The sequence below is a fragment of the Cololabis saira genome, chromosome 6 (genome assembly GCF_033807715.1).
Source record: "Cololabis saira isolate AMF1-May2022 chromosome 6, fColSai1.1, whole genome shotgun sequence".
Taxonomy (NCBI): Eukaryota; Metazoa; Chordata; class Actinopteri; order Beloniformes; family Belonidae; genus Cololabis; species Cololabis saira.
The window spans coordinates 41,024,568-41,051,538 of record NC_084592.1 but is presented as its reverse complement, the minus strand read 5'-3'; the positions used below and the strand labels follow the sequence as shown (position 1 = coordinate 41,051,538).

The following is a 26,971-nucleotide window of genomic DNA, read 5'->3' as shown; positions in this document are numbered from 1 at the left end:
ACAGGTGTAACTCATTTAATTGGTTTTTATTAATTCAATTTAATTGGTGTAGTTTAGTAGTATTTAGTATCTTTTAGAGCAGTGTTTTGGCTCCAAAGACTGAATGTGGTGATAGATTTATAGTTAAAAAGGTGGAGTTGAATTGGTATTTTTTTTATCGTCATTTTTATCGTTATCGGGATAAATGCCAGAAATTATCGTGATACATTTTTTTTAGTCCATATCGCCCATCCCTAATTGTCGCCCTGTTGTCATCCTTTTTGGTAAAATGTAACCAAACTTTCGAGCGTTTATGCCGCTTTGTATCCATGTTTTCCTGCTGGACGCGAATGTGACGTGGGGACGTCATTCACCGCCCACTGGAATCGATAAGGGAATCGTTGCAAAAAAAGCAAACGATTCCAAGGAATTGAAACACTGGGAACCGGTTCTTGTTGAGAACCGGTTCTCGATTCCCATCCCTAGTGGGTGACGAAGGTCTGACTGGGCGTGTGTTTGTGTCGCTGCAGCCGCGCTGAAGTCCTGCATCCTGCACGTGGACATGGACTGCTTCTTCGTGTCGGTGGGGATCCGGCGCCGACCCGAGCTCAAAGGCAAGTCCGCCGCCGCCCCGCCGGTGACACGTGTTTGTGTGTGACCCGTTTGTGACCCGTTGTGACCTGTGGTTCTCCTGCAGGCGAACCCGTCGCTGTGACCAGCAACCGCGGGCCGGGCCGAGTCCCGCCGAGGCCCGGCGCCGACCCCCAGCTGGAGCTGCAGTACTACCAGAGGAAACGGGCTCCTCCCCGACCCGGTGAGAGGAGTCTTTCAGTTTTACTTTAGTCTTTGGGTCAAGCTATCATTTTAGTTTTTATTAGTTTTAGTTCACGTTCATTCTCCTTTTAATCGTGTCAAGTTTCAGTCGACTAAAAGTCTGAGCTTTTTAGTTTATTTTAGTCAGAATTGTCCAGGACCATTTTAGTCTCGTTTTAGTCAAAGATTGTTATTTAGCCAAACCCATTTTACAATTCAAACTAGGTATGGCGAAATGGACCAAAAGTCATATCTCGATATTTTCTAGTTGAATGGCAATACTCGATATATATCGATATTTTTTCTGTGCCATAATTGGGGTTTCCCCCAAAGCATTATAGCATAGCATCTCTGTTAGCTTCATTTTTTTCAGTTTTTCAGTTTTAATACAAAGCCTCGTGCCAAATGTCACACAGGTTCCTTTATTAACAGAGGTCTGCACAATATCAAAATGTATAAAACAAATGAAATAAAAATAAACTGCCTGCATATATAGAATAAAAATGCTTCTTGAATAAAATAAAACAAATATCCCTTTCCTGCATAACAATTAAATTAAAATACACTGTGCAATTAATACAATGCAGACAGTAACAGGCAGACTTTTCCACTGAGGTTGACAGTTGCGCAAATAACAAAACATTTGTGCAAATCTCAAATAAAACATTCAAGTCAATTTGTCACAAAATAAGCTATATAAAAATCATTAAAAAAAATAAATGAAAAAATAGAAGAAAAAAAAAAGCTATATCGATATAAACGATATTGTCTCGTACCATATGGCATTTGAAAATATATCGATATATATTAAAATCTCGATATATCGCCCAGCCCTAATTCAAACAAGGTTATCTTTTTTTTTAAGGTTTTTATTAACATTATTTTTTCATTACAGTGTGTTGTTTGTGCATCAAGTAATACAAGTTTGTGCAAAGAGTACCTGTTTTATAATTTAAGAAAAAGCAAAAACAAAAGAAAATGAATAAATAAAATTAACAAAATAGGAAATAAAAAATAAACAAATAAAAAATTGCATGTACATATGAGAACACATGCCAGCATTTGCTTCCAAGAAAAAAGAAAGAAGGAAAAAGACAAATCAAATAATTTTGAACACAATAAGGAAACACATCTAATATACATTTAGACAGGATAGCAATGACTTCAGTCAAATAATGTAGAAGGCACTCATTAAAAATAATAGGTCACAAACATGTCAGATGCAAGGAGGATTATTCACACACACAAAAACAACCCTTCCCATTCCACTCCCCACCCCTCCCTTGTACGGCTCTCTATTACCTTTCATTCATACACCTACACATCCACACACAAATGTACCTATAAATCTACATAGTGCCAAACAAGGTTATCTTATTATTATATTATTGTTACCTTATAGACTCAAGAATACATTCATTCCAGATACAGAAGACTCTAATTTGAGTTTACAACATATTTATTTTTCCACATTTCTCCCCGTCTTTTTCTTTTTCGATGACACATTGGGTTTTCTTTTCCACGTCTTTTGTAGGAAAGTGTATCCAAAGATGGTTCTTCTTCTTCTCCAGCCCCAGAGCAGATCCTCGCGTTTCTCTATGTAACTTTGTTTTTAATTGACGTGAACCTAGAGCTCTGCGTTAACGGCATCAGCCTCTAACTCTGCAGCTGCATCTTCTGGATCTGATTCCCCGCGGGCCGTCACCCAGCAGCAGAACTAAACCAGACCGTATTTTCCGGAGTACAAGTCGCACCAGCCATAAAATGCATAATAAAGAAGGAAAAACATATATAAGTCGCATTTTTGGGGGAATTTTATTTTATAAAATCCAAGAACATTTCATCTTGAAAGGAAATTTAAAATAAAACTAGAATAGAGGCAACAACAGGCTGAATAATTGTACGGTTGCTTACGTTACATGACACAACTGATAACGTGCCTGGTATGTTAACGTAACATATTAAGAGTTATTCAGATAACTATAGCATAAATAACATGCTAAGAAGTTTACCAAACCATCCGTGTCACTCCAAATAACTAAAATCACATGAAATCTTCAGCCTCGTTGTCACTTTTAAACAACTCCGCTAACTCCGGAGGTAGAAGATGCGGCGCTTCCTAGAGCGCCCTCTTGAGGTTTAGTTTGAAAATAACATGTGAAATGATAAACCGGTAATAATGTGTTAATAATTTCACACATAAATCGCTCCAGAGTATAAACCGCACCCCCGGCCAAACTATGAAAAACAACGCGACTTATAGTCCGGAAAATACGGTAAGGATCTTTGTTGGAACATTTCGTCTCGTTTTGGTCAACGAAAATGAAGACACATTTTAGCAGAGTTTTTATTTTGTAATCTACATTTTAGTCTTGTTTTTATTCGTCTACGATATTGCATTATATTATCGTTATCGTCACATGACCAGCATTTTCGTCTCGTCTCGTTTTCCTCAGGTGATAAATGCAATCCTGTATAAATCCAGAAATGTACTGAATTCCAAGGCCTTGCATTTCATCCACCAATCATTGATTGTTCCCTATTTATCTTACTGTGTGGAATGTTGGGATCCACCTTTAAAACCACCTTAAATTCAATAATAAAACTTCAAAAACGAGCCATACGTATCATCAATAAGGCTGATTACTACGCTCACACAGATCCACTTGCTCTAAATTCTCATGTTATGAAATTTTATGATTTGTTTTATTATAAAATCATGCAAATTATGTTCAGAGCAAAATCAAAAATGCTCCCTGACTCAATACAGAGGTTTTTTTCAATTCAGGAAACTCCCTATAATCTTCAAGGTGTCTGCAATTTTACTGTACAAAAAGCTAAAAAAGGTATGAAAAGGAGATGTGTCTCCATTACTGGAGTTAAATTCTGGAATGATGCCAACATAAATTTAAAAACATGTCATTCTCTTTTGGTTTTTAAGAAAATGGTTTGTAAAGCTATTTTTGAATCTTATAAGTGCAATTGACTATCTGTTAATGTTCCTTTGCTTTTCTGTTGTTTCTTTGCTTTTCTATTCTTCTTTCGTTGGTAGCCAAAAAAAAGAAAGTTGGTAATATAGGATAGGCTTTTATAAGCAGTCTGTTTCTGCCTATGCCTTTTCAGTCATTGTTCAACACATGATTTTTGGTTTTGTGTGAAATGTCATGCTGTGCACAATGTTTTTTGGTGTTGTGTTGTCATGATTGAATAAACTTCATTCATTCATTCGTAAAGGTTCGTTCACGACGATATTTAGTCCTAATTTTCTCAGTCTGAGCTGATTCTAGTTCTGCTGCTTTTCCAGAGGGCGAGGTCGATCCCCTGCAGGCGACGCCCTCTCAGGAGGGTCCCCCCCCGGGTCCCGGCGGGCCGGACCAGGACCCCGCCGCCCTCTCCATGGCAGAGATCGCGTCCTGCAGCTACGATGCCAGGTAAGAGAGCGCCGCAGGTCCTCACCGCCTCCCGCGAACGGAAGTGCAGATGTTCTCGTCCCGCTGCAGGCAGGCGGGCGTGAAGAACGGGATGTTCTTCGGCAGAGCCCGGCAGCTGTGCCCCGCGCTCAAGTCCGTCCCATACGACTTCGAGGCCTACAAGGAGGTGGCGCTCAACATGTACGAGATCCTCGCCAGGTAAGAGGTTCCCGCCCGGGCCGGTTCAATTCAATTCAAATTTATTTATATAGCGCCCGCCCTCCAAATCTAAATTTGGATACTCTAGAAACTCCGAGTAAACCTGCACTCCGAGAACGGAGAGCTCTGCCAGGAACATAAGGCACTATCAGGTCTTGCAAATATTGCGGAGCTAAGCCGTTTTGGGCTTTATACGCAAGTACGGTAATAACATTTTTAATTGAATTCTGAATTTTACGGGTAGCCAATTGAGCGACGCTAACACTGGAGAGACGTGGTCTCTCCTGCTGATTCCTGTCAGCACTCGTGCTGCTGCATTTTGGATCAACTGGAGCCTATTCAGCAAATTACTTGGACATCCTGCTAATAACACATTACAGTTAACTAGTCTAGAAGATACAAACGCATGAACTAGTTTTTCATCGGTTCACGGTTCTGCAGCACCAGTTTCTTCACGGCTTTGCTTTTCCGCAGCTACACTCACGACATCGAGGCGCTGAGCTGCGACGAAGCCCTGCTGGACGGCTCGGCCCTGCTGAACGAGCTGGGGGTCGGACCGGAGGACCTGGCCCGGGCCATCCGGGCCGACATCCAGGAGAAGACGGGCTGCTGCGCCTCCGTGGGCATGGGTGAGCCACGTTAGATCTGTAGTCCAGACCGCCTAAACCCAGACCAGGACAGACGTTTTAGGAGTAAAAACTGTGGAACTCATTAGACAACGACCTTAAATTAGCAAACTCATAAAAGCATACAAGATATTATTCAAAGCAAAGGTAATGGACACATATATAGAAGCAGAATAAGCAAACAAAGAAGAATGTACACTAGGGGTGGGCGGTACACCGGTGTCATAGTCATCACCGGTGTGAAACTGCGCCACGACATGGATTTTGCAATACCGTCAATACCGTAATAAATCAATTATAAAATAATAAGCCTAAATAAGGCATTAAAAACTTCGGTGATATGCAAGGTTTGCTGCCGTGTTGTGACAGCAAGAGGTGGAAACACAAGCAACCTGTTTCATCGCTTAAAAAACACGCACGCCCGTGAATATGAAGAGGCAACCCGGGCCAAAACGAGCGCAAGTGGGACCAGCAGCACCAGCGGAGCAGCGGTCCCAAGACTACACAGCTTTCACTGCAGGCATCGTTTACTGCTGCTACACCTTACGACAAGAGTAGTAAGAAATGCAGGGCTTAAAGTATTCCGGCACCGTGCCGGATCTCCGGCGTACAGAGTTTTTTTTCTCGGCGTGCGAGTTTGACTGCTTTAAAAAAAAAAAAAAAAAAAAAAAAAGGTTTGAGAGAAAAAAAAAGTTTGAGTCAACCGAGTTCGTCTACCAATGGAATGAGAGGAAAGCAGCTCTGGCTCAACCAAACTAACACTAGCCAATCAGAAGTGGAGCTGGGCGGGTCTTTGACAGCAGCGGAGCGCAGAGCGCTGTTTCAACCTGCTGGAATACCAGTCACCCACTTCAAGATGGAGAAAAAATTAATGAATGTCGGTTTAAAAGAATCTTTTTGCCCAGAAGAAAAAAAGAGTGACAAAAAAATACCCATAACTATGTTCTTCTCTCGAAAAAACACACCTGTACCGCGGGCTTTAGAAGAAAAAGACGCTACGGCGCGAGTCGGGATGGAGCGGCTCAGAAGAGCAGGGAAATACGTGCGAGGCGGTGCTGATCTCCGCAATTTGAAGCCTTGTATAATAATTATATTAAAAAAAAAGGGTTGCTACTATGTGAATATCACTTATCACGGGTTCTTTTTGGAACGTAACCCTCTCGAAAAACAAGGGATTACTGTATATGAATACTCATGGCATAAACCTGTCAAGTTTTGGATTTAAAATTAAGGGACATTTTCCACCACCCGCTGTCCAACCAGCCCAACCGAGGTCCAGTATTACATTTTAAGACAGGTTTACAAAATATTTAAAATATAATATAATAAAAATAAATATTATATATATATATATATATATATATATATATATATATATATATATATATATATGTAAGATCTTTAGATTTTTTGCCAAATAAATATGTTGAGAATGCATAATACTCTCCCATGTCTCTTTTTTATAAGGATACCTACCATTTACTTATTATATTATAAAAATATTAACCTTATTCACATAAAGGGACAGGACAGGCTACTCCTCCCAAAACGTACCAAAAAATACCGTGATATTATACCGTCACCGTTCAAAAGATGAAAAATACTGTGATATTAATTTTAGGTCATATCGCCCACCCCTAATGTACACATGTATGCGTGTAGGTGTGTGTGTGCCTGTGTGTGGGTGTGTACCGGTATGAACATACACACGTGGACAAAATTGTTGGTACCCCTCAGTTAAAGAAGGAAAAACCCACAATTCTCACTGAAATCACTTGAAACGTACAAAAGTAACAATAAATAAAAATTTATTGAAAATTTAAATAATCAAAATCAGCCATTACTTTTGAATTGTTGATTAACATAATTATTAAAAAAAAACAACTAATGAAATAGGGCTGGACAAAAATTATGGTACCCATAACTTAATATTTTGTTGCACAACCTTTTGAGGCAATCAATGCAATTAAACGATTTCTGTATTTGTCAATGAGCGTTCTGCAGCTGTCAACAGGTTTTTTGGCCCACTCCTCATGAGCAAACTGCTCCAGTTGTCTCAGGTTTGATGGGTGTCTTCTCCAAATGGCATGTTTCAGCTCCTTCCACAGATGTTCAATGGGATTCAGATCTGGGCTCATGGAAGGCCACTTTAGAATAGTCCAACGCTTTTCTCTCAGCCATTCTTGGGTGTTTTTGGCTGTGTGTTTTGGATCGTTGTCCTGTTGGAAGATCTATGACCTGCGACTGAGACCATCGTTTCTGGGCTGGAACCTGTCAGATTTGGCAACCTCGACCTCAGCGCTGGATTTCTTAGTCCTAGTCTCAAAACCCGGCAAGCAAATATGGGTAAATGGAAATTTAGCAACAAATGACTAATCAGATTACACCGTATATCAGCATCACTGAAATGGACCTGATGGTCAATAAATCACAACGATATGCAAATATTATAGGGATGCCCCGATACCATTTTTTTCACACCGAGAACGAGTATTTTAATTTGTGTACTTGCCGATACCGAGTACCGTTACGATACTTCTACTGCAAAAATAAGTAGGCTAAAAATGCAATGAAAAATGCAATGAATTGGAAGACAGGTTTTATTCGCAACAGATGCATTCAATACAAATAAATAAAATGAGTGGAATAACTATTTTAAACAAAAAATAATCTTTCTTTGTAAATAAAAAGTCTCCACACTGGCACTATTTTCCCATTTAAGAAAATAGCAAACATATAACATATCAATGAAACATCATATCGCGGCTCGAAGACGGCAAAATCCTTCGTCCAGCACCATTCAATGTGTTAGAGCCTCCGTTATTTTAATGGTTGTCTCTTGTTATTTGTTTGTCGCTTTTGCAGAACCTGAGCTAATGTTGCTGTTGTGGTCTTGCAGCAGCATTTGCAAACTCTGTATACTCAGCTTTATGATGAGCCTTGAGATGTTTTATCAAGTTGCTGGTATTAAACGACGTATTCTCCTTCCCTCCTCTTGACACCTCAGCAGCACGTAGCTTGCAGTCTGTCTTGCTTCTGTCGCCGTCCCTTATTGAAATATGTCCACACTGCTGACGTCCCGCTGCATTAATTGTCACTATCTTGCCTGAAACGGCGCTGCCAGTCTCACTCATGGGCATCACTCTCTTCTCATCACCACGCTGACTGCAGCTCAACATCTCCCCCTAGAGTCACTAATCAGTAACTACAACAACAATGAAGTGTATCGGTGCGTGGTATCTGAGAATTTTTGCAAGTACGAGTATATGAGAGCAGTATCGGCCCCGATATCGGTATCGGGGCATCCCTAAAATATTATTATTCATATATTTATTCAAACAAGACTATTATAAACACAAAACTAATTAAATACAGACACATGCAGATGCACCAAAACATTAAATCAGATGCAAAATACAAATAGTTTACAAAACTGTACTTTAACAAGAGGAAGAACTGCTGATCACCAGATTCTGTCACCTTGGTGCAACGGACTCAGTTATCCGAGTCTGAGACCTGGAGAGACCGAGACAAGACCAGGACCGGTCTGGGAACTACAACTCCAGCCCACATTGACTCAACACCGTTGAACAAATCAAGCTCATTTGTTTCCGAATTCAAAACCGTTTATTCTGATCCGTTCAGGCTCCAACATCCTCCTGGCCCGGCTGGCGACCCGCAAGGCCAAACCGGACGGGCAGTATCACCTGAAGTCTGAAGAGGTGGACGACTTCATCAGGGACCTGCCGGTGACTCGGCTGCCAGGTGGGTACGCAACGGTGGACTGGCCCGGTTTCTCCTTTGGCGCTTTTTACACTAGTACCGACTCAGCCCAACTCAACTCGACTCGCCCCCGTTTTGCGCTTCTCAACTAGGGGTGGAGGCGTGCCGTGTTGATACTTTTTCTGTATCTATTCTGCCGAGGTTCTAAGCCAGGGGTCGCAACCCGCAGCTCTTTAGCGCCGCCCTAGTGGCTCCTGGAGCTTTTTCAAAAATGTTTGACCTTTTTTTTTCCTTTTTTTCTTATTTTTTTTCCATTATTTCTTCTTTTTCTTCTTTTTTCATTTTTTTCTTCCTTTTTCCTTTATTTCTTTTTTTTCCCTTATTTCTCTTTATTTCTTTTTCTTCTTTTTTTTCTTTTCCTTTTTTCTTTTCTTTTTTTCCTTTTTTACTCTTTTTTACTCTTTTTTTTTTCCTTTTCCTTTCCTTTTTAATCTCGACATTTTGACTTTTTTCTCAAAATGTTGACTTTTTTCTCGACATTTCAACTTTTTTCTCGACACTTTGACTTCTTTCTCAAGTTTGTACTTCAACATTAATCTTGACATTTCGACTTTTTTCTCGACATTTTGACTTTTTTCTCAACATTTCGACTTTTTTCTTGAAATTTTGACTTTTTTCTCGACATTTCGACTTTTTTCTCGAGATTTCGACTTTTTTCATGAAATTTTGACTTTTTTCTCAACATTTTGACTTTTCTCAACATTTTGACTTTTTTTCTCGAAGTGCATAATGGAAAAAAAATTCCCCCAGTTATAACTAATATAGAAATATGCAGCATGTGTTGCCTTCATTCTAAGGCTGATACAAGACTTTTCATTTTTTGCGGCTCCAGACATATTTGTTTTTTGTCTTTTTGGTCCAATATGGCTCTTTCAACATTTTGGGTTGCCGACCGCTGTTCTAAGCGGCTGATTTGGCTGTATCTGACGTCATCACACTACAGGCCACCGATTGGTCGGGGGGTTGGAGTCAGACGTTTGAATCAGGAAGCGGGAATCAGCGCAAGAGCGGCTCGCGACTTCCTCGTTTTATCCGACAGGCAATGGCAGCGCAAAAGTCTGTTTGGTGATCCAACTCTGAGGGTCAGATGTTCATAAACCTGGTGGCCGATTAGAGAATTAAAAAGGGATCTAGACGGGCGATAAGGAACGACCAGATCTACCAGGAACTATGTCACTTCACAGCTGCTTGCGGCTCCAGCAGCGCCGAGACGAACAAACTAAAAAAAAAAAAAAGCGTTGCCGCTTGAAGCTTCTCTCTCTCTCTCATTTTTTAACTTGATATGGAACACAAGTCACAGATCCAGCAGCACATTTATCATCTCCTCCAGGTTCTACATCTTTAGTGGTGTTGTCTTCTTCGTTTAGATCAGGGGTCTTCAACCTTTTTTAGCCCTTGGATGAGAGAAAAACAGAGCAGGGACCCGCGCTTGCGATGCTTATTTTTTCCCCTTTTTTTTTTTACTGTGTCAAGTTTTAAGCCTGGCTTCGAATAACTTTTGAATGTGTTTTATTCTGCTTATATCACCTTATTCACCAATTCCTGACTGGGAATTATTATTAGCCTACACGTGTTTATGGTTGATGAAACTTTGGCCTCGTCAGACGTGGAAGGAGTAACGTTAGGCCGAGTTGTAACGTTACAATCTCCAGCTTTAGGCTTCGTTATTGTCACAAATTTATACTTCAGGTCTAACTAACGTTAAATATGAAATAGACAAGTCAATTTACAAGAATTTTACAAGAATTTTCTTTTCACAAACAGCTAGCTAGCTCGTTTTTCCGTCATGGGAATCATTTATGTAGAGTTGTAGACTAAATAGTTATTGTCAAAAGTAGTTTTCTCAATCATTATATATATATATGTTTATATATATATATATATATATATATATATATATATATATATATATATTTATTATTATTATTATTATTATTATTATTATTATTATTATTATTATTATTATTATTATTATTATTATTATTATTATATATTTTTTTTTTTTTTTTTTTTTTAACTCAAATTATTTTGGTTAAAATTGCCTTTATTTCTTTTTAAGTTGGAGGACCCCCTACAGTACCTCCGCGGACCCCCATTTGAAGACCCCTGGTTTAGATCACACAATCAAATACGTCACAGCAGCTTCGCAACGTCTGATCTGGGTATTGAAAATAAACGAGGGCAAGTCGAGTGGAGTCGGGCTGAGTAGGTACTAGTGTAAAAGCGCCACATGTGTGATACCTGACGGCCCGGTTCCTCCCCCAGGGGTCGGCCACGTCATGGGCAGGAAGCTGGCGGACATGGGGGTGAAGTCCTGCGGCGACCTGCAGCAGGTGTCGCTGCCGCAGCTGCAGAAGAGGTTCGGCTCGCGGACCGGTCAGACGCTGTTCCGGTTCTGCCGGGGCCTGGACGACCGGCCCGTCCGCTACGAGAAGGAGAGGAAGTCCGTCTCCGCGGAGATGAACTACAACATCCGCTTCTCCAAGGTCAGACCCGCATGCCGTCACCCTGCACGACCCGGCAGGCGCTTCCTCCCGTTCTCACCCACCCGCTTGTCCCGTGTCACAGTTCACAGTTCAGTTCAGAGTTTATTCACAAATAATTTAAAAACACAAATGCAGATAACTATGAATTGAGGTGAGTTTGTAAAATGGGACTCCACAGAAGCTACTGTAGTTTATGAATAGGGGCCCAGTCACAGAGCAAAACTACTATAAATTACACAGATACATATAATCCTTACATATAAACATACAGATACATATAAACCTTATAACCTAAAAAAAAACACAATAAAACCCTGAGACCTCCTCAGATTTCCTAGATACAAAGATATTCTTGTAAAAATAATACATCAGGTATTGGTACATAAACATTCCCAGATAGTTTTAGAGTTAGACATACAGGACTATCTCAGAAAATTTGAATATTGTGATAAAGTTCTTTTATTTTCTGTAATGCAATTTAAAAAAACAAAAATGTCATACATTCTGGATTCATTACAAATCAACTGAAATATTGCAAGCCTTTTATTATTTTAATATTGCTGATTATGGTTTACAGTTTAAGATTAAGATTCCCAGAATATTCTAATTTTTTGAGATAGGATATTTGAGTTTTCTTAAGCTGTAAGCCATGATCAGCAATATTAAAATAATAAAAGGCTTGCAATATTTCAGTTGATTTGTAATGAATCCAGAATGTATGACATTTTTGCATTACAGAAAATAAAGGACTTTATCACAATATTCTAATTTTCTGAGACAGTCCTGTAATTTGAGAATTAGACATAATTTAATAAGAAGAGACATCATTTAATAACAATTTTTGTTTTAGTCTATAGCACTATCAATCGCATTCCAAATTTTTGGACCTTTACAGGTTACACTGAAACTTGTCTGAAACTTGTACATTTCAGTTTCCTTTACTTTCCCTTTAAAAGTTGTTTTCCCCTTGTGGCGTGTTCATGAGTGGGAGCATAAATTGGGATGAGATTTCAGAGTCTGTCATTGAGTCTAAAAACTACATTATACATTACACAGGCATTGTGGAAAATGTTACACTCAGTATGTTTCAGAAGCTTATATCCATAAAAAAAGAGGATCAGAGGGAGCATTAAATTTGCTCCATGATAAAACTCTGATCACTTTCTTTTGTAAGATCTGTAATTTGTCAACATAACTTGGATATGTATTACACCATAAAACATTACAATAATTTAAATGAGGCTCAAATAGAGACCGGTTCAGAGTTAGGAGAAGCTTCAAGAGGAAGAAAATGTCTCAGCCTATAAAATAAGCCGACATATTTAGATAATTTCTTTGATAGTTCATCAATATGTTTCCTAAAGTTTAAATATTCATCCACATATATTCCCAAAAATGTAATAAATTCTACCCTCTCGGTAGCTCCACCATTTATCCGTTTTTGTATATGTTCAATATTACTTCGGTTTTTATTTGAGCGAAACAAAACATAGTTAGTTTCACTGATATTTAAAGATAATCTATTGCATTTAAACGGGGGGAACTCTGTGTCCCACAGGTCCAGGAGGCCGAGAGTTTCCTCAACAACCTGTCGATGGAGGTGCAGAAGCGCCTGCAGGACGCGGGTCTGCGCGGCCGCCGGGTCACCCTCAAGGTCATGGTGCGGAAGGTCGGAGCGCCGCTGGAGCCGGCGAAGTACGGCGGCCACGGCATCTGTGACAGCCTGGCCAGGTAGGACGGGCCGGGCCCGGCGTTCTGTTCATCCATGCTACCCGTCCAGATCTGCTACTTTGTGCTTCTGCACACAGTCGATTTTCAAAGTTTGATTTCCACGCCCATAATTTCTTGCATCCCTTCAGTCCACGCTGCTGTTAACAGTGAGTAACATCCTCAAAATCCCTAAGAAGATTTATATTTATATATACAGGACTGTCTCAGAAAATTAGAATATTGTGATAAAGTTCTTTATTTTCTGTAATGCAATTTAAAAAAAAACAAAAATGTCATACATTCTGGATTCATTACAAATCAACTGAAATATTGCAAGCCTTTTATTATTTTAATATTGCTGATTATGGTTTACAGTTTAAGATTAAGATTCCCAAAATATTCAAATTTTTTGAGATAGGATATTTGAGTTTTCTTAAGCTGTAAGCCATGATCAGCAATATTAAAATAATAAAAGGCTTGCAATATTTCAGTTGATTTGTAATGAATCCAGAATGTATGACATTTTTGCATTACAGAAAATAAAGAACTTTATCACATTATTCTAATTTTCTGAGACAGTCCTGTATACAAGCCAGCAGAGATAATTTTAGATGTTTCCCGTGCCCGGATTTCTGATTCTGATAAACCAGATATATGCAAACCGGGAGCATTATTTGATAGGATGTTACTGGACTATCGAATTATGCTGAAATATTGATTTAAAATGGATAAATTGAGGTATAAGAATACTGACATTCATCCTGCAGTGGCAGTGAGTTGATTAGTATCTTACCTGAATGCATTAACCCTTGTGCTGTCTTTGGGTCAAAATGACCCAATTCTTCTATCCTTCTTTCCTCCTGCCATGCTCTCTCCTTCTTTCTTCCTTTCCTCTTTTCCTCCTTTTTTACCCTCCTTTACTCCTTTTTCTTCCTACCTCCCTTTTGTCATTCATTCTTTATTACCTTTTTTGCTTTTCCTTCCTTCTTTCCTTATTTTCTCCATTCCTTTCTTCTTCCCTCCCTTCTTTCTTTCCTTTTCTCCATTCCTTCCCCCTCCCTTCTTTCCTTTTCTCCCTTCTTTCCTTCCTTTCTCCCTTCCTTCCATCTTTTCTCCCTTCTTTCCTCACTTCCTTCCTTCTTTCCTTCCTTTCTCCCTTCCTTCCATCTTTTTTCCCTTTTTTCCTCCCTTCCATCTTTTCTGCCTTCCTTACTCCCTTTCACATTTCCTTCCTTCTTTCCTCCTTTCTTCCTTACTTCCTTCTTTCCTTCCATCTTTTCTCCCTTCACCCTCCCTTGACCCAAAGACAGCACAAGGGTTAAGTGACGGGGACATTATTTGATCGGATGTTACTGGACTATCAAATGATGCTACCCTTGAAATATTGATTTAAAATGGAATGAATGCATTAATAACATTCTTATTTACAATAACGGTCTGGCAAGCGACAAGGACGTGGGCTAGGAAGTAAAACCTAAAAATTGTAGCTCTACAAAGGTAGAAAACCATTAGGTAGCATTTTTTGATACGGTAGCAAAAACCGATAGACAGACGCTATCGGTTTATGCAGCGGCGGTAGCATTTTTCGACGAAGCAGCAGAACTGGACAGAACACCGGCGCCGGACACAGCTTCCCGTTGCTCCTCCCAGGATGCTCACCTCTGTCATGTGACCCCCCCCCAGGACCGTGATGCTGGCTCAGGCCACCGACAGCGGCCAGACCATCGCCGCCGCCGTCCTGAAGCTGTTCCACGCCATGAAGCTGGAGGTGCAGGACCTGAGGGGGCTCGGGATCCAGGTCCAGCTCCTGGAGGGAAGTCAGCCGCCCCCGCAGGACCCCCGGGGGCCCCGAACCCGCTCCATCAAGGACATGCTGCTGGGCCCGGGACCCAGCGCCAGGTCCAATAACAGAGGTCGGTTCCGTCTCTCTGGCTCAGTGTTTTTTCACCATCGTTGGTCTAGAACAGGGGTCGGCAACCCAAAATGTTGAAAGAGCCGTATTGGACCAAAAAAACAAAAAACTAATACGTCTGGAGCCGCAAAAAATGAAACGTTTTGTTTAAGCCTTAGAATGAAGGCAAATGGCGAAAGGCAAAATGTCCAGAAAAAAGTCGAAATGTCCAGAAAAAAGTCAAAATGTCGAGGAAATAGTCAAAATTTTGAGAAAAAAGTCGAAATGGCTAGAAAAAGTCTAAATATCGAGATTAATATTGAAGTACAATCTCAAGAAAAAAGTTGAAATGTTGAGACTAATGTTGAAGTACAATTTCGAGAAAAAAGTCGAAATGGCGAGAAAAAATTTGAAATGTCGAGATTAAAAAGGAAAGGAAAAAGGAAGAAAAGAGAAAAAGAGGAAAAAAAGAGAAGAAAAAAGGATAAAAAAGGTCAAACATTTTTGAAAAAGCTCCAGGGAGCCACTAGGGCAGCGCTACTGAGCCGCGGGTTGCCGACCCCTGGTCTAGAAACTCAAGAAGATCTTTTTTTTTAATTTTTTTTTTTTTTTATTTCTTTTCCCCTTGTCTGCATGTATATTAATGGTTAATACTAGGGCTGGGGATCGATTCAAATGTCAAGAATCGATTCCGATTCTTAAGATTCAGAATCGATTATCAGGCTTTGATTCGATACGATTTGATTCGATTCCGATAATGATTTGGGTTAGTGTTATTAAAACTGTTTTTTCAGCTGTTACATGAATTATATGACTGTAGTTATGCAACATATTAATACTAGTATTATATTGAGATTCAACAGCAAGTATTGGCAGCTAATGATGCTGTAAGGACCAATCACCTCCCAGAATGTTGATAGAACTGATTTCAGAAACATCGTGTGGTTCAGAATTATCAAACAGATCCAGGGAGGAAACAGAGACGTATGAAATCGGTTTATGTTTATGTTTTGACACAACAATGTACAAACGATTGTACATTTATAGCAAGTGGCGGGCTGTACCTGTTCAATTAAAATACTCAATTTGGCAAAATAAAAATCATTTGAACAGAGGAAGGACATTCTTCTAAAAGGCGCCTAATTCATAAATAACATTTAACTTATTAGATTGTTGTAACAAAATTAATTTAAACATAGATGGTCGGCTTGTATAATACTTTGGTAAATATTTTTGTCTGAGATTCATTATATTTACATTTTTACATTCAAACAAAATATGAAACTCATCTCCAATACAGTTGACATTCCAGAGGTTACAGAATCTCTGACTTCTATCCAGACCTTAATAATAATAATAATAATAATAATAATAATAATAATAATAATAATAACCTTTATACCTTCCAGTGACTTTTGGGATTCTGGTGTTATTCATACTGAAATTACAAATGGCCTGTCTATACTTTTGATTTTGACACAATAAGTGCTGTTCTAGCTTAAACTCTTGCTTAAACTCTACATAAATATCACATGATTTCATCCTATAGAGTTCACTTCGCCATTTTTGCAGAAACGGATCTTTCAACCTTTACTCAACAGTTAGTTTCAGCCAGTCAATGTTATTACACTGCAAAAACTCAAAATCTTTCCAGGAATATTTGTCTTATTTCTAGTTAAAATGTCTCATTTTTAGTCAAATTCCACTTAGAAAAAGACTCATCACTAGATAAATAACTTACTTGACAATTTTCACCTGTTTCAAGTAAATTTTCACTTGAAATAAGTAAAAAAATCTGCCAGTGGGACAAGATTTATCTTCTCATTACAGGCAAAAAAAAAAATCTTGTTCCACTGGCAGATTTTTCTACTTATTTTAAGTGAAAATCTACTTGAAACAGGTGAAAATTGTTGTTTTTTACAGTGATGAGTCTTGTTTTAAGTGTAATGAGTTTTTTTTTTACTAAAAATGAGACATTTTAACTAGAAATAATACAAATATTCTTGTTAAGATTTAAAGTTTTTGCAGTGTACATGTTTGAGAGAGCCAGGACTAGGCTACTGCGATTATCTATCCCCCAAAACTGTGGAGTGAGTATGTAGACGAGTAAGATCTTGATTTCTGTTGCAGATTCTTCAGACGCTCGTACAGAACGGACCCCCCCGACAGCAGTTTGCTCCCCGCCAGACCCGACGTCCCCCGCCGAGCCGGTCCCGGGAACCAGCGACGAGCAGCCGTGGTGCCGGCAGACGCCGAAGCGCTGCCGGACCCGTCTCAACCTCAGCATCGAGGTCCCGTCCCCCTCCCAGGTGAGACCCGGACGGCCGCCGCCTGGCCGATGCCGGAGGAGCGGCCCGGTTACGTGATACGCAGAGGTGTCAAGTAACGAAGTACAAATACTTGGTTACCTTACTTAAGTAGAAATTTTGGTTATCTATACTTCACTGGAGTACCGTATTGGCCCGAATATAAGACAGTGTTTTTTGCATTGAAATAAGACTGAAAAAGTGGGGGTCGTCTCACATTCGGGGTCTAGACGTTATACCCATTTGCAACGCTAGATGGCACCAGATATCTTTAAAGCGAATGCTGAACTTAACTCCCCAGGCCAAAGCGAACCCCTGTCACGAAGAAGAAAAATAAAAATAGCAGTGAGAAAGAAAAGAGAATAAAAATAACAGAAGAGATAACAGAAAATGGAGAAACGTAGCGACAATCTGGAGAAAATCTGGTTGAAGATCGGCCAGGTTAACCAGCAGCTGAGGAGAAGTTATGATGCAAACTTCAAGATGATGGTTTGAATGAGGCAAAATAACATGCTTTTTCTCTTGAATATATTGTTATAATCATTTGTTTCAGATGTACTGCAATTATTTTCTGTATAAAAATTTAATTTGGTGTTCAAAAAGTCTTTTTTCAAACTTAAGTCTTGAAAAAGAGGGGGTCGTCTTATATTCGGGCCAATACGGTAATTATTTTTCAGACGAGTTTTTACTTTTACTCCTTACATTTTCACGCAATTATCTGTACTTTTTACTCCTTATATTTTAAAAACAGCCTCGTTACTCTATTTCATTTCGGCCTTTAAAAAAAAACTATCCAGTTAAATTGCTCCATCCGGATAGAGTGAATTTGGTTGTGGTTGTTTCAGATGTTCTTGTCCAGTTTTGTTCTTACATCCGTTCCCTCAGATTCCTGCAACTAAACTTGGATGTACATTCCAATAAAGGTTAGGATAAATGATAACATGCCTCTAAAGTTTGACTTTTTGCACCATTACAATACTTATAGGCAACTAGTCATCATATCTGCTGCTCTCTGAAACACATGTTAATGCTCAATAGTACACATATATGGTTCTTTAATATATTTGCATTATACTAAGATGCATTCATTTTCAATGGCTTTTGTCCTTTAGTGGCTTTTTTCCCCCTTACATTACTTTTACTTTTATACTTTAAGTAGTTTTGAAACCAGTACTTTTATACTTTTACTTGAGTAAAAAACTTGAGTTGATACTTCAACTTCTACAGGAGTATTTTTAAACTCTAGTATCTATACTTCTACCTGAGTAATGAATGTGAATACTTTTGACCCCTCTGGTGATACGGTTGTGTTTGGGCTCCCCCAGGTGGACCGGTCCGTTCTGGAGGCCCTGCCCGCGGAGCTGAGGGCTCAGGTGGAGCAGTCGTGGACCCGGAGGGACGCCAGGCCCGGCAGCTGCCGTTCACCGGGTCTGCAGCCTCCCGGCCCGATCCCTCGACCCCCGACTCCTCCTCAGCCGGCCGTTTACACGCCCCCCGCCGGGACGCTGCTCATCCAGATCCCCAACCAGCCCGACGGGCCGGGCATCGTGCTGGAGCTGCCCAACTTCTCACAGGTACCGCTCCAGCCGGTTTCTGCTTTTGTCATAAATATTAGACGAAATTCAAGGTTGGAAACTTCGCTGGAAGCTGTAACGGGTGCTTTAAAGGAACCCACCAGCATAAAATCTATTTATCTATGTTTTAAATCAACTTATTTTATGTAATTAATAGAACTGTAATCAACCAAAAAAATTCTTGGTTGACTGAAGGCCTCAAATTTTGACTAATTGGCTATTTTTACCTGATGCTTAATCAATCACAACTATATCAAATATTATTCTTATATTGATTTATTCAAACAGGCCGTTATAAACACAAAACTGTAATTAAATACAGACACATGCAGATGAGGAAGAACTGCTGATCACCTTGGTGTAAAACGGCATCTCAATGATCCGTGTCCGAGACCTGGAGAGACCCAGAGACCCAAGACAAGACCAAGACCACAAAAAAGTTGTCTTGGTCTAGAGCTGGGGTCGGCAACCCAAAATGTTGAAAGAGCCATATTGGACCAAAAACACAAAAAACAAATACCGGTATGTCTGGAGCCGCAAAAAATGAAAAGTCTTGTATAAGCCTTAGAATGAAGGCACATGCTGCATGTTATTAGCATATTAGCTATAACTGGGGGAAGATTTTTTTTTTCATTATGCACTTCGAGAAAAAAGTCGAAATGTCGAGAGAAAAAAGTCGAAATGTCGAGAAAAAAGTCAAAATGTCGAGAGAAAAAAGTCGAAATGTCGAGAAAAAAGTCGGAATGTCGAGAAAAAAGTCAAAATGTCGAGATTAATGTTGAAGTACAATCTTGAGAAAAAATCCGAAATGTCGAGAAAAAAGTCGAAATGTTGAGAAAAAATCCGAAATGTTGAGAAAAAAGTTGAAATGTCGAGAAAAAAGTCGACATGTCGAGAAAAAAGTCGAAATGTCGAGATTAAAAAGGAAAGGAAAAAGGGAATAAAAGAAAAGAAAGAAAAAAGGAAAAAGGAAAAAAGGGGAGAAAAAAAACAAAAAAAAAACGTCAAACATTTTTGAAAACGCTCCAGGAGCCACTAGGGCAGTGCTAAAGAGCCGCGGGTTGCCGACCCCTGGTCTAGAACTTGCTACTTTACTCCCGATTTAAATGAAACGATATTAAAGAATCGACCAATCAGAATTTTGGTCAAACCAGGCGACTAATAAATGGACCAGTCGACTGGGAGATTACAGCTCTACTAATTATTAATCACGGGTGCCAAATCTGGTTCGGATCATTCTGGATTTGCTTCAGAAAACAACGTGAAGTGAAGTATGGTTTCCAAAATAAAGATTATTATCGATGTCAATCCTCTCCGCCCTGCAGGTGGATCCAGATGTGTTTGCTGCGCTTCCCAAAGAGCTGCAGGAGGAGCTGAAGTCGGCCTACAGCCGCGCGCTGAGCGTGCAGCCCCAGGTGAAAACAGGTGAGGCCCCGCGCTTCGACCGGCCGCCGTTCTTCCCTCCGTGCGTCCTTCTGACCCCACGGTGTCTCTGCAGCGGAGCCCAAGAACCCGCTGCTGCAGCTGAAGCAGAGCGGCGTCGGCGTGGGCCGGGTGAAGCGCCGCTACAAGAGGAAGAACGCAGTCAGCCCGCTGAAGAGAGGGACCTCGCCGCTGAAGAGGTGCCTGACGAGCAACAGTCCCGCCAAAGCTGCAGCCGCGCTGAAGTCCCAGGAGACTCTAAACGCACCAAAGGTGAGAGTGGTTCTGGTTCAAATACTCGTGTACCGGGCGGCCGCGGGTCCTAAGAAGTTTTAACCTGGTACTGTCTTTGGGTCAAAATGACCTCATTCTCCTGTTCCTTCTTTCCTCCTGCTCTCTCCTTCCTTCTTCCTTCCTCTTTTCTCCCTTCCTTTCTTCTTTACTCCCTTCCTTCCTTCTTTTCTCCCTTCCTTCCTTCTTTTCTTTCTTCCTTCCTTCTTTCCTCCCTTCCTTCCTTCTTTTCTTTCTTCCCTTCTTTCCTTCCTTCCTTTCTTCCTTCCTTCTTTTTTCCCATCCTTCCTTCCTTCCTTATTTTCTCCCTTCCTTCTTTCCTTCCTTCCTTCTTTTTTCCCTTCCTTCCTTCCTTCCTTCCTTCTTTTCTCCCTTCCTTCCTTCTTTTCTCCCTTCCTTCCTTCCTTCCTTCCTTCCTTCCTTCCTTCCTTCCTTCCTTCCTTCCTTCCTTCCTTCCTTCCTTCCTTCTTTCCTTCCTTCCTTCTTTTTCCCTTCCTTCCTTCTTTTCTTCCTTCCTTCCTTCCTTCTTTCCTTCCTTCCTTTTTTTCTCTGTTCCTTCTCCCTTCCTTTCTTTTCTCCGTTCCTTCCTTCTTTTCTCCCTTCCTTCTTCTCTTCCTCCTTCCTTGACCCGAAGACAGCACAAGGGTTAAAAGGTCTTAAAGGGGACCGATTATGAAAAACATGTTTTTTCTTGCTTTAACATATATAAAGTGGTCTTCCCTCAGCCTGCCAACTCAGAGAAGGAGGAAAGCAACTAAATTCTGCAGTGTCTGTACAGCCGCCCGGATGAGCCGTCCAGTGTGATGTGGATCTACGAGCCGTTCAGATTCTGCTCCCGTCGTTATGTAACGACGGGAGCGATGCGTGAAACCACGCCCACAACTAACTGTGGCCGGAAAAAAACAACAACTAACTCCGCCGGCCGGAGTTTCCGCCATTTTTTCGTAGCGGTGTATCGTGATGGCGTCTGTTCGAGCTAGACATGCGAATTGCTCCGTTGTTGGTTGTAAAAACCAACACAAGCGATGCTTTGTGCCCTCCCCTGCTACGCGTCATTCAGGCAGCCAATCAGCACAGAGCCTCATTATCATAGCCCCGCCCACTCAGAATCCTGCATAGATAATGAGGTTAGAGACTGAGAAGATAAAGACATGGTTTAGAGCAGGGGTGTCAAATGTGCGGCCCGTGGGCCGCATGTGGCCCGAGAGAGATTTTCAAGCGGCCCGCGAGAAGTTTCCAACACAATAAACTGAAATGTTAATTTACTAAAAAGGAAGGCATAAATAATTGCCATGAATCGCAGCATATCCGATAATATATTTCTTTTACAAATCCATCGTTATTCCACAAATAGAGCAGTTTTCAATTTTTTTTTGTTTTCTAGAATGCATTTGCCGATTTTATTTCTTTGTAGACGGTCGTTTATTTTTATTAACTGACTACTATTATATATTTTTCGCAGGAAAAATATCACTGCTAAAAAAGATGATAGAAGATATTTATTCAGAGAATTTCAGTTTTGAATACAAGGATAGTGACAAAGTAAAACATTTAAAAGAGAAGTGCTGACTTTTTTGGCACACTGGCGTAAATATCCGCGCCAATTTTTAAAAATAAATACACTTAATTGTACTGGAAAAATCTCTAAATCACAAAGAAACACTCTCGGATGTAATAAGAAAGATTTTGCTTTTAATTAAATTTCCTATAAAAAAAAGCGAAATATAAAAAAAACATACTTGTTTCTGTTTATCTTTGTAAAATGGTATTAAAAGTATCTTACATAATTTTTTTAATTCAAGATCTTTTTATTAAAATTTTCACAAAGTAAAACAGGTGAAATGCTGCATGTCAATTACAAATATTTTGAGTAGGCATGGGCATGTTAATCATAGCATACACCAGTGTACAAAATGTAAAAAACAATTAAACAGTATGAAAAAATATAAAATAGTAACAAAAACAAACTACAGACCAAACTAATCCCTCCCCTGTCACTGCCAGATTACTAATCACAATATGAGGTCACTCTATCATCAAAAGCCTGCACTAGGAATATAAAAGAAATATGAAGTATAGTTCACAGGGTCTGGAATGCTTCTAGAAAAGGTCCCCACACTTTCTGGAACTTATTTGATTGCTGAAGCGAGTATCTAATTTTCTCCAGTTTTAAGCAGGACATGATGTCTTCCAGCCATTGTGCACGAGTAGGAGGGAAGGGATCCTTCCACCTGAACAGAATTGCCCGACGAGCCAAAAGGGAGGCAAAAGACAAAGTGTGCCCCTGTGCAGTGGTTAACTTCCTTCCTCCCTCCATGACCCCAAACAGGGCAGTCAGTGGGTTTGGTTCTAATCTGATTTTAAGCACCAGAGAGAGAGTATGAAATACTTCCATCCAGTACTTATTTAGACATGGGCAGGACCAGTACATGTGGATGAGAGAGGCTTCTGCTACCTTACATCTTACACAGTATGGACTAATATCTGGGTACATGGAGGATAACTTTGCTTTGGAAATATGAGCCCTGTGTACCACTTTAAACTGAATTAAGCAGTGACGTGCGCACAGGGAGGTTGTATTAACCAGTTTGAGTATGGACTCCCAGGTATCCTCTGATAAGGGAAGCCCTAAGTCCTGCTCCCATGCTGCTTTGAGTTTATCTGTAGGGGCACTCTTAAGATCCAGCAACATGCCATAGAAAGACGATATGAGCCCCTTTTTGAATGGGTCTGTGGCAAGAACTTTGTCAACTGTGGTCAAGCCTATCGATGCACCAGGGCTGGGTGTCTGGGAAAGAACAAAATGTCTAGCCTGAAGATACCTAAAGAAATGTGATTTTGGAAGGCTGAATTTACTACTTAACTGCTCAAAAGATGCCACGGTGCCGTCTATGAACATATCTCTAAAACGATTCATACCCCTCCTGTGCCATTCCTGGAAGGTGGGGTCCTCAAGGGATGGTTTGAAAAAGTGATTTGATGCAATGGGGCTAAGAAGAGAGAAGCTTTGAAAACCAAAAAACTTCCTAAATTGGGCCCAAATTCTAAGAGAATGTTTAACCACTGGGTTTTTGATTGATTTAAGTGAAGGAAGTGGAAGTGAGGAGCCGAGTAGGGCAGGAATTGACAGGTCATCAGTTGGATGTAACTCCATCGCCACCCAGTCAGGGCGGTCAGCGCCGTCGCAGTAGAAGGACCAGAATGCAAGGCAGCGCAGGTTAGCAGCCCAATAATAATAACGAAAGTTTGGGAGGGCCAGACCAACGTATCTTACATAATTTGAAAAAAAATGAGAAATTTCAAGAAAAGATCCTGAAGAAATGTGTTTTACATAATTAGAGTGTAAACAAAGTGCATATTTCCTTTAAAATGAACTAAACTGATATTGGATTAGATAACAATAGTAAAAAAAAAAAGCTCAGTTTTTGTTATTTTGAGCGTGCGGCCCGCGAGAAAAAAATTGGTCAAATCCGGCCCGCCAAGCAAAATGAGTTTGACACCCCTGCTTTAGAGGCTGAATTTCTAATTTATTTAGCAAAAAAAATAAAAAGCTTTTTTTTAAGACATTCGAGGCCTGTTTAAAATAGGTATTAGATGCCATAATAGGTCCCCTTTAAATGTAACTTGTTCAATCCTCTAAACACCCTGGTGATGTTGCGGTGGAAGTGGAACATGTTTGACTGCAACATATTTTCCCCGTCAGATTGAAAACGGTCCCTCCACCTCAACCCTGGACATGGCGGCGTCCGTCACCAAGCCGCCCCCCCGCCCCGCCCCGACGCTGGCGGGGGCCTGTGACCTGGCCGACATCAAAACCCTCCTGCGGGAGTGGGTCACCACCATCACAGGTACGGGGTTCACAACCCCCCCACGCCCCCCGTCCCTGCAGAACTGCAGACCCTGACCACGTGTGCTGATGTGTTTCCCCCAGAACCCATGGAGGAGGACATCCTGCAGGTGGTGAAGTACTGCACCGACCTGATCGAGGACAAAGACCTGGAGAAGCTGGACCTCATCATTAAATACATGAAAAGGTCGGTCAGTCGGTTCAGTCGTCTCCGCGGTTGGTGTTGTGCATGAACCAGTTCAAATGAACGCGTTCATTTCTGTGAGAACGTTGAACCCTTTTAAAACTGGAATATTAGCAATAACCCCGTTTTGCACGACCATGTAAACACCAATAACCCCTTTTGAATAACAGGAATTTGCTCATATTCCGGTTTCTAAAAACCCGAAAATGACCCCTGGGTTACTCCTTTTCTAACCCGAATATTTGGTCATTTAAACGCCTAACAGGATTTCCCCATCAAAAGGAACAGGAATTTGTTTTCTGCATGTTCTTTTTTGCAAGGAATCCTGGTCTTTTGAGTCCAGGAAGTTCTTATAAACATGGAGAAATGCAAGACCAGGAGGAGACTAATCACTTCATAAATGTGATGAAAGATATGAACATTTTGGCATTTGTAGCAGTAGAAAGTACGGGGATAGCGAGATTTAAAAGAAGGTGAGCGAAAAGTTGCACGAAGCAGCATTTGTTTTGAATTTGGACACAGGAAGAAGAAGCAGAAATGACGGGAATTGCGTCATCACGTTCTCCGTGCATCGCTGGTTTGATCGAGATATCCCGAATGATTAATTAACCGGAATATTAGCAATAACCCGAATTTTGACTGCATGTAAACGTAGTCAGTGTCCGCGTGTCTGTTTCCACCGGTTTTAATTTGTGTGCTAAACTTTCCCCCCGAAGGCTGATGCAGCAGTCGCTGGAGTCCGTGTGGAGCATGGCGTTCGACTTCATCCTGGACAACGTGCAGGTGGTTGTGCAGCAGACGTACGGCAGCGTGCTGCAGATGACATGAGGGAGGTTTGGGTTTCCTCGCCTTACAAGCCGCTGGACTAAAATCAAGACATCTGTTTGAGCGTGTGAATGTGTCCCGAGCACGTCGTCGCCGCGGCGGCCGCCGTCCGTCCGTCAGCTCAGAGGCCGAGTTTTAAAAGAGATCATCCATAAACACTCAGCACTTCATTTCTTGTACTTATTTATTCAGAAGACGAGCGACTGAAACTGGAAAACATCAAATGTTCCCGGTTTCACTAAAAACCCAAATCATAGCAGCTTTGTTTTGTAAAATTCATCATTTACTTTTCCTTTGTTTTACTTCTGTTTGAGGACTTTTCTACAGACTGCGCATGCTTTTCTCGTTTGTTTCTTTTTACACTGTTTTCTGTTTGCTTCCCGGGTTGTTTTGGTTTGAAATCCGTTTCCTGATCAGTGTTTTCCATTTGATACAAAAGCTGACTCTTTTCTACGAGTGTTATCATGTTAAAATGCATCTTTCAGCAGTTGTTTTTGTTTTATTTTAATGGTTGTGTAGCAAACATCAGGCATGCGATACCCACATTGGTACAGCAGAAAGACGGTTTTGTTTCATTATGGATTATTTGGTGCTCTCATTTCCAGCAAATATCTCAGAAATATCAACAACTGCTGCACACGGTAAAAATCTTCTTTGCTTTTCTTCACTTTTTTTAACAAAAAAAAAGTGCCAAAATCTTTTTATTATAAGAGTGTAAATGCTGTTTTTAAAGATCCTTGTCAAACCATTTAAAAGAGACAGAAATGTACAGAGAGGACTTGCCTCTTATTGTTTACCTGTAGTGAATTCTTAGTAAATATCTTTAAATTGTAACTCTTCTCACTCTTTGTGTCAAAAGTGTTCAAACATGGAAATCAGAAGCTTTCCAAAGTACTTGGTAAAGGATTCGCTTCTGATTCTCTGTAGCACTCAAATCAAGAGGACATTGGAAGGATTCATTGCAGTCAAGCAGCTTGTTTTTGTATGTTTTTTGTTGGTTTTTCTCAGTGAGATGTCCCTTCTAGACGATGTAACCTTCATATGTTCATTAAGCATTTGTATTGTGAGTAAATGCAAGATTATGGCGTGTTTTCACTGCTTTCTTACGTCTAAACTGAAATAATGCTGGATTGTTTAGGAGCAGTCGATCTTTCTAACTTTGTGGCTCATCTTTTATAACTCAGACGTGGGAGTCAACCTAAAAAAGCACATGGTTTCATTTCTGTGTTTCTGTGAATTGAACTTCTGTGGTTGGTTGTTAGAAGTACTCAGCAGACACGACTAGCTGACTTCCGATCCCTCCGTACGGGGATGTCGCGTAAGCGATCGGAAAAAAGATTGTTAAAGGCAGTATCCTTATATGCAAATCAGATCAGCCTGACATCATTTGAACACTTGTTGAAATGAATGTAATCTGGAATGTGTGAATCCTCACTCACTTTCAGGATGTTTCTCTTCTCCTGTCATCGTTCCTGAAAGCAGTGGCCACAGTTGAAAAATGGCCAGTGTTGTGTTCTTTTAAACTGGCTTGTGCCTGAAGACCTGAAGCTGTGAACTTGTTTGTAAGTTTTCTAAACCTTGACAATAAACCGAGAACTCTGTTTA

At 40.5% G+C, this 26,971-nt stretch overlaps 1 protein-coding gene across 1 annotated transcript in view; it reads left to right on the top strand.

The window, feature by feature from the left end:
* The window catches only part of rev1 (REV1 DNA directed polymerase), a 40,154-nt gene extending 13,183 nt beyond the window's left edge, over positions 1-26,971 (top strand). The window contains exons 7-22 of the mRNA XM_061724148.1: positions 510-593; positions 677-793; positions 4,097-4,223; positions 4,293-4,421; positions 4,896-5,050; positions 8,693-8,812; positions 11,096-11,316; positions 12,875-13,047; positions 14,710-14,939; positions 17,048-17,226; positions 18,549-18,797; positions 20,123-20,222; positions 20,296-20,492; positions 24,214-24,358; positions 24,442-24,544; positions 25,258-26,971. Of these exons, the coding sequence (XP_061580132.1) occupies positions 510-593; positions 677-793; positions 4,097-4,223; positions 4,293-4,421; positions 4,896-5,050; positions 8,693-8,812; positions 11,096-11,316; positions 12,875-13,047; positions 14,710-14,939; positions 17,048-17,226; positions 18,549-18,797; positions 20,123-20,222; positions 20,296-20,492; positions 24,214-24,358; positions 24,442-24,544; positions 25,258-25,369 (2,441 nt within the window). The 3' untranslated portion in view covers positions 25,370-26,971. The remainder of the gene's footprint in view (positions 1-509; positions 594-676; positions 794-4,096; positions 4,224-4,292; positions 4,422-4,895; positions 5,051-8,692; positions 8,813-11,095; positions 11,317-12,874; positions 13,048-14,709; positions 14,940-17,047; positions 17,227-18,548; positions 18,798-20,122; positions 20,223-20,295; positions 20,493-24,213; positions 24,359-24,441; positions 24,545-25,257) is intronic.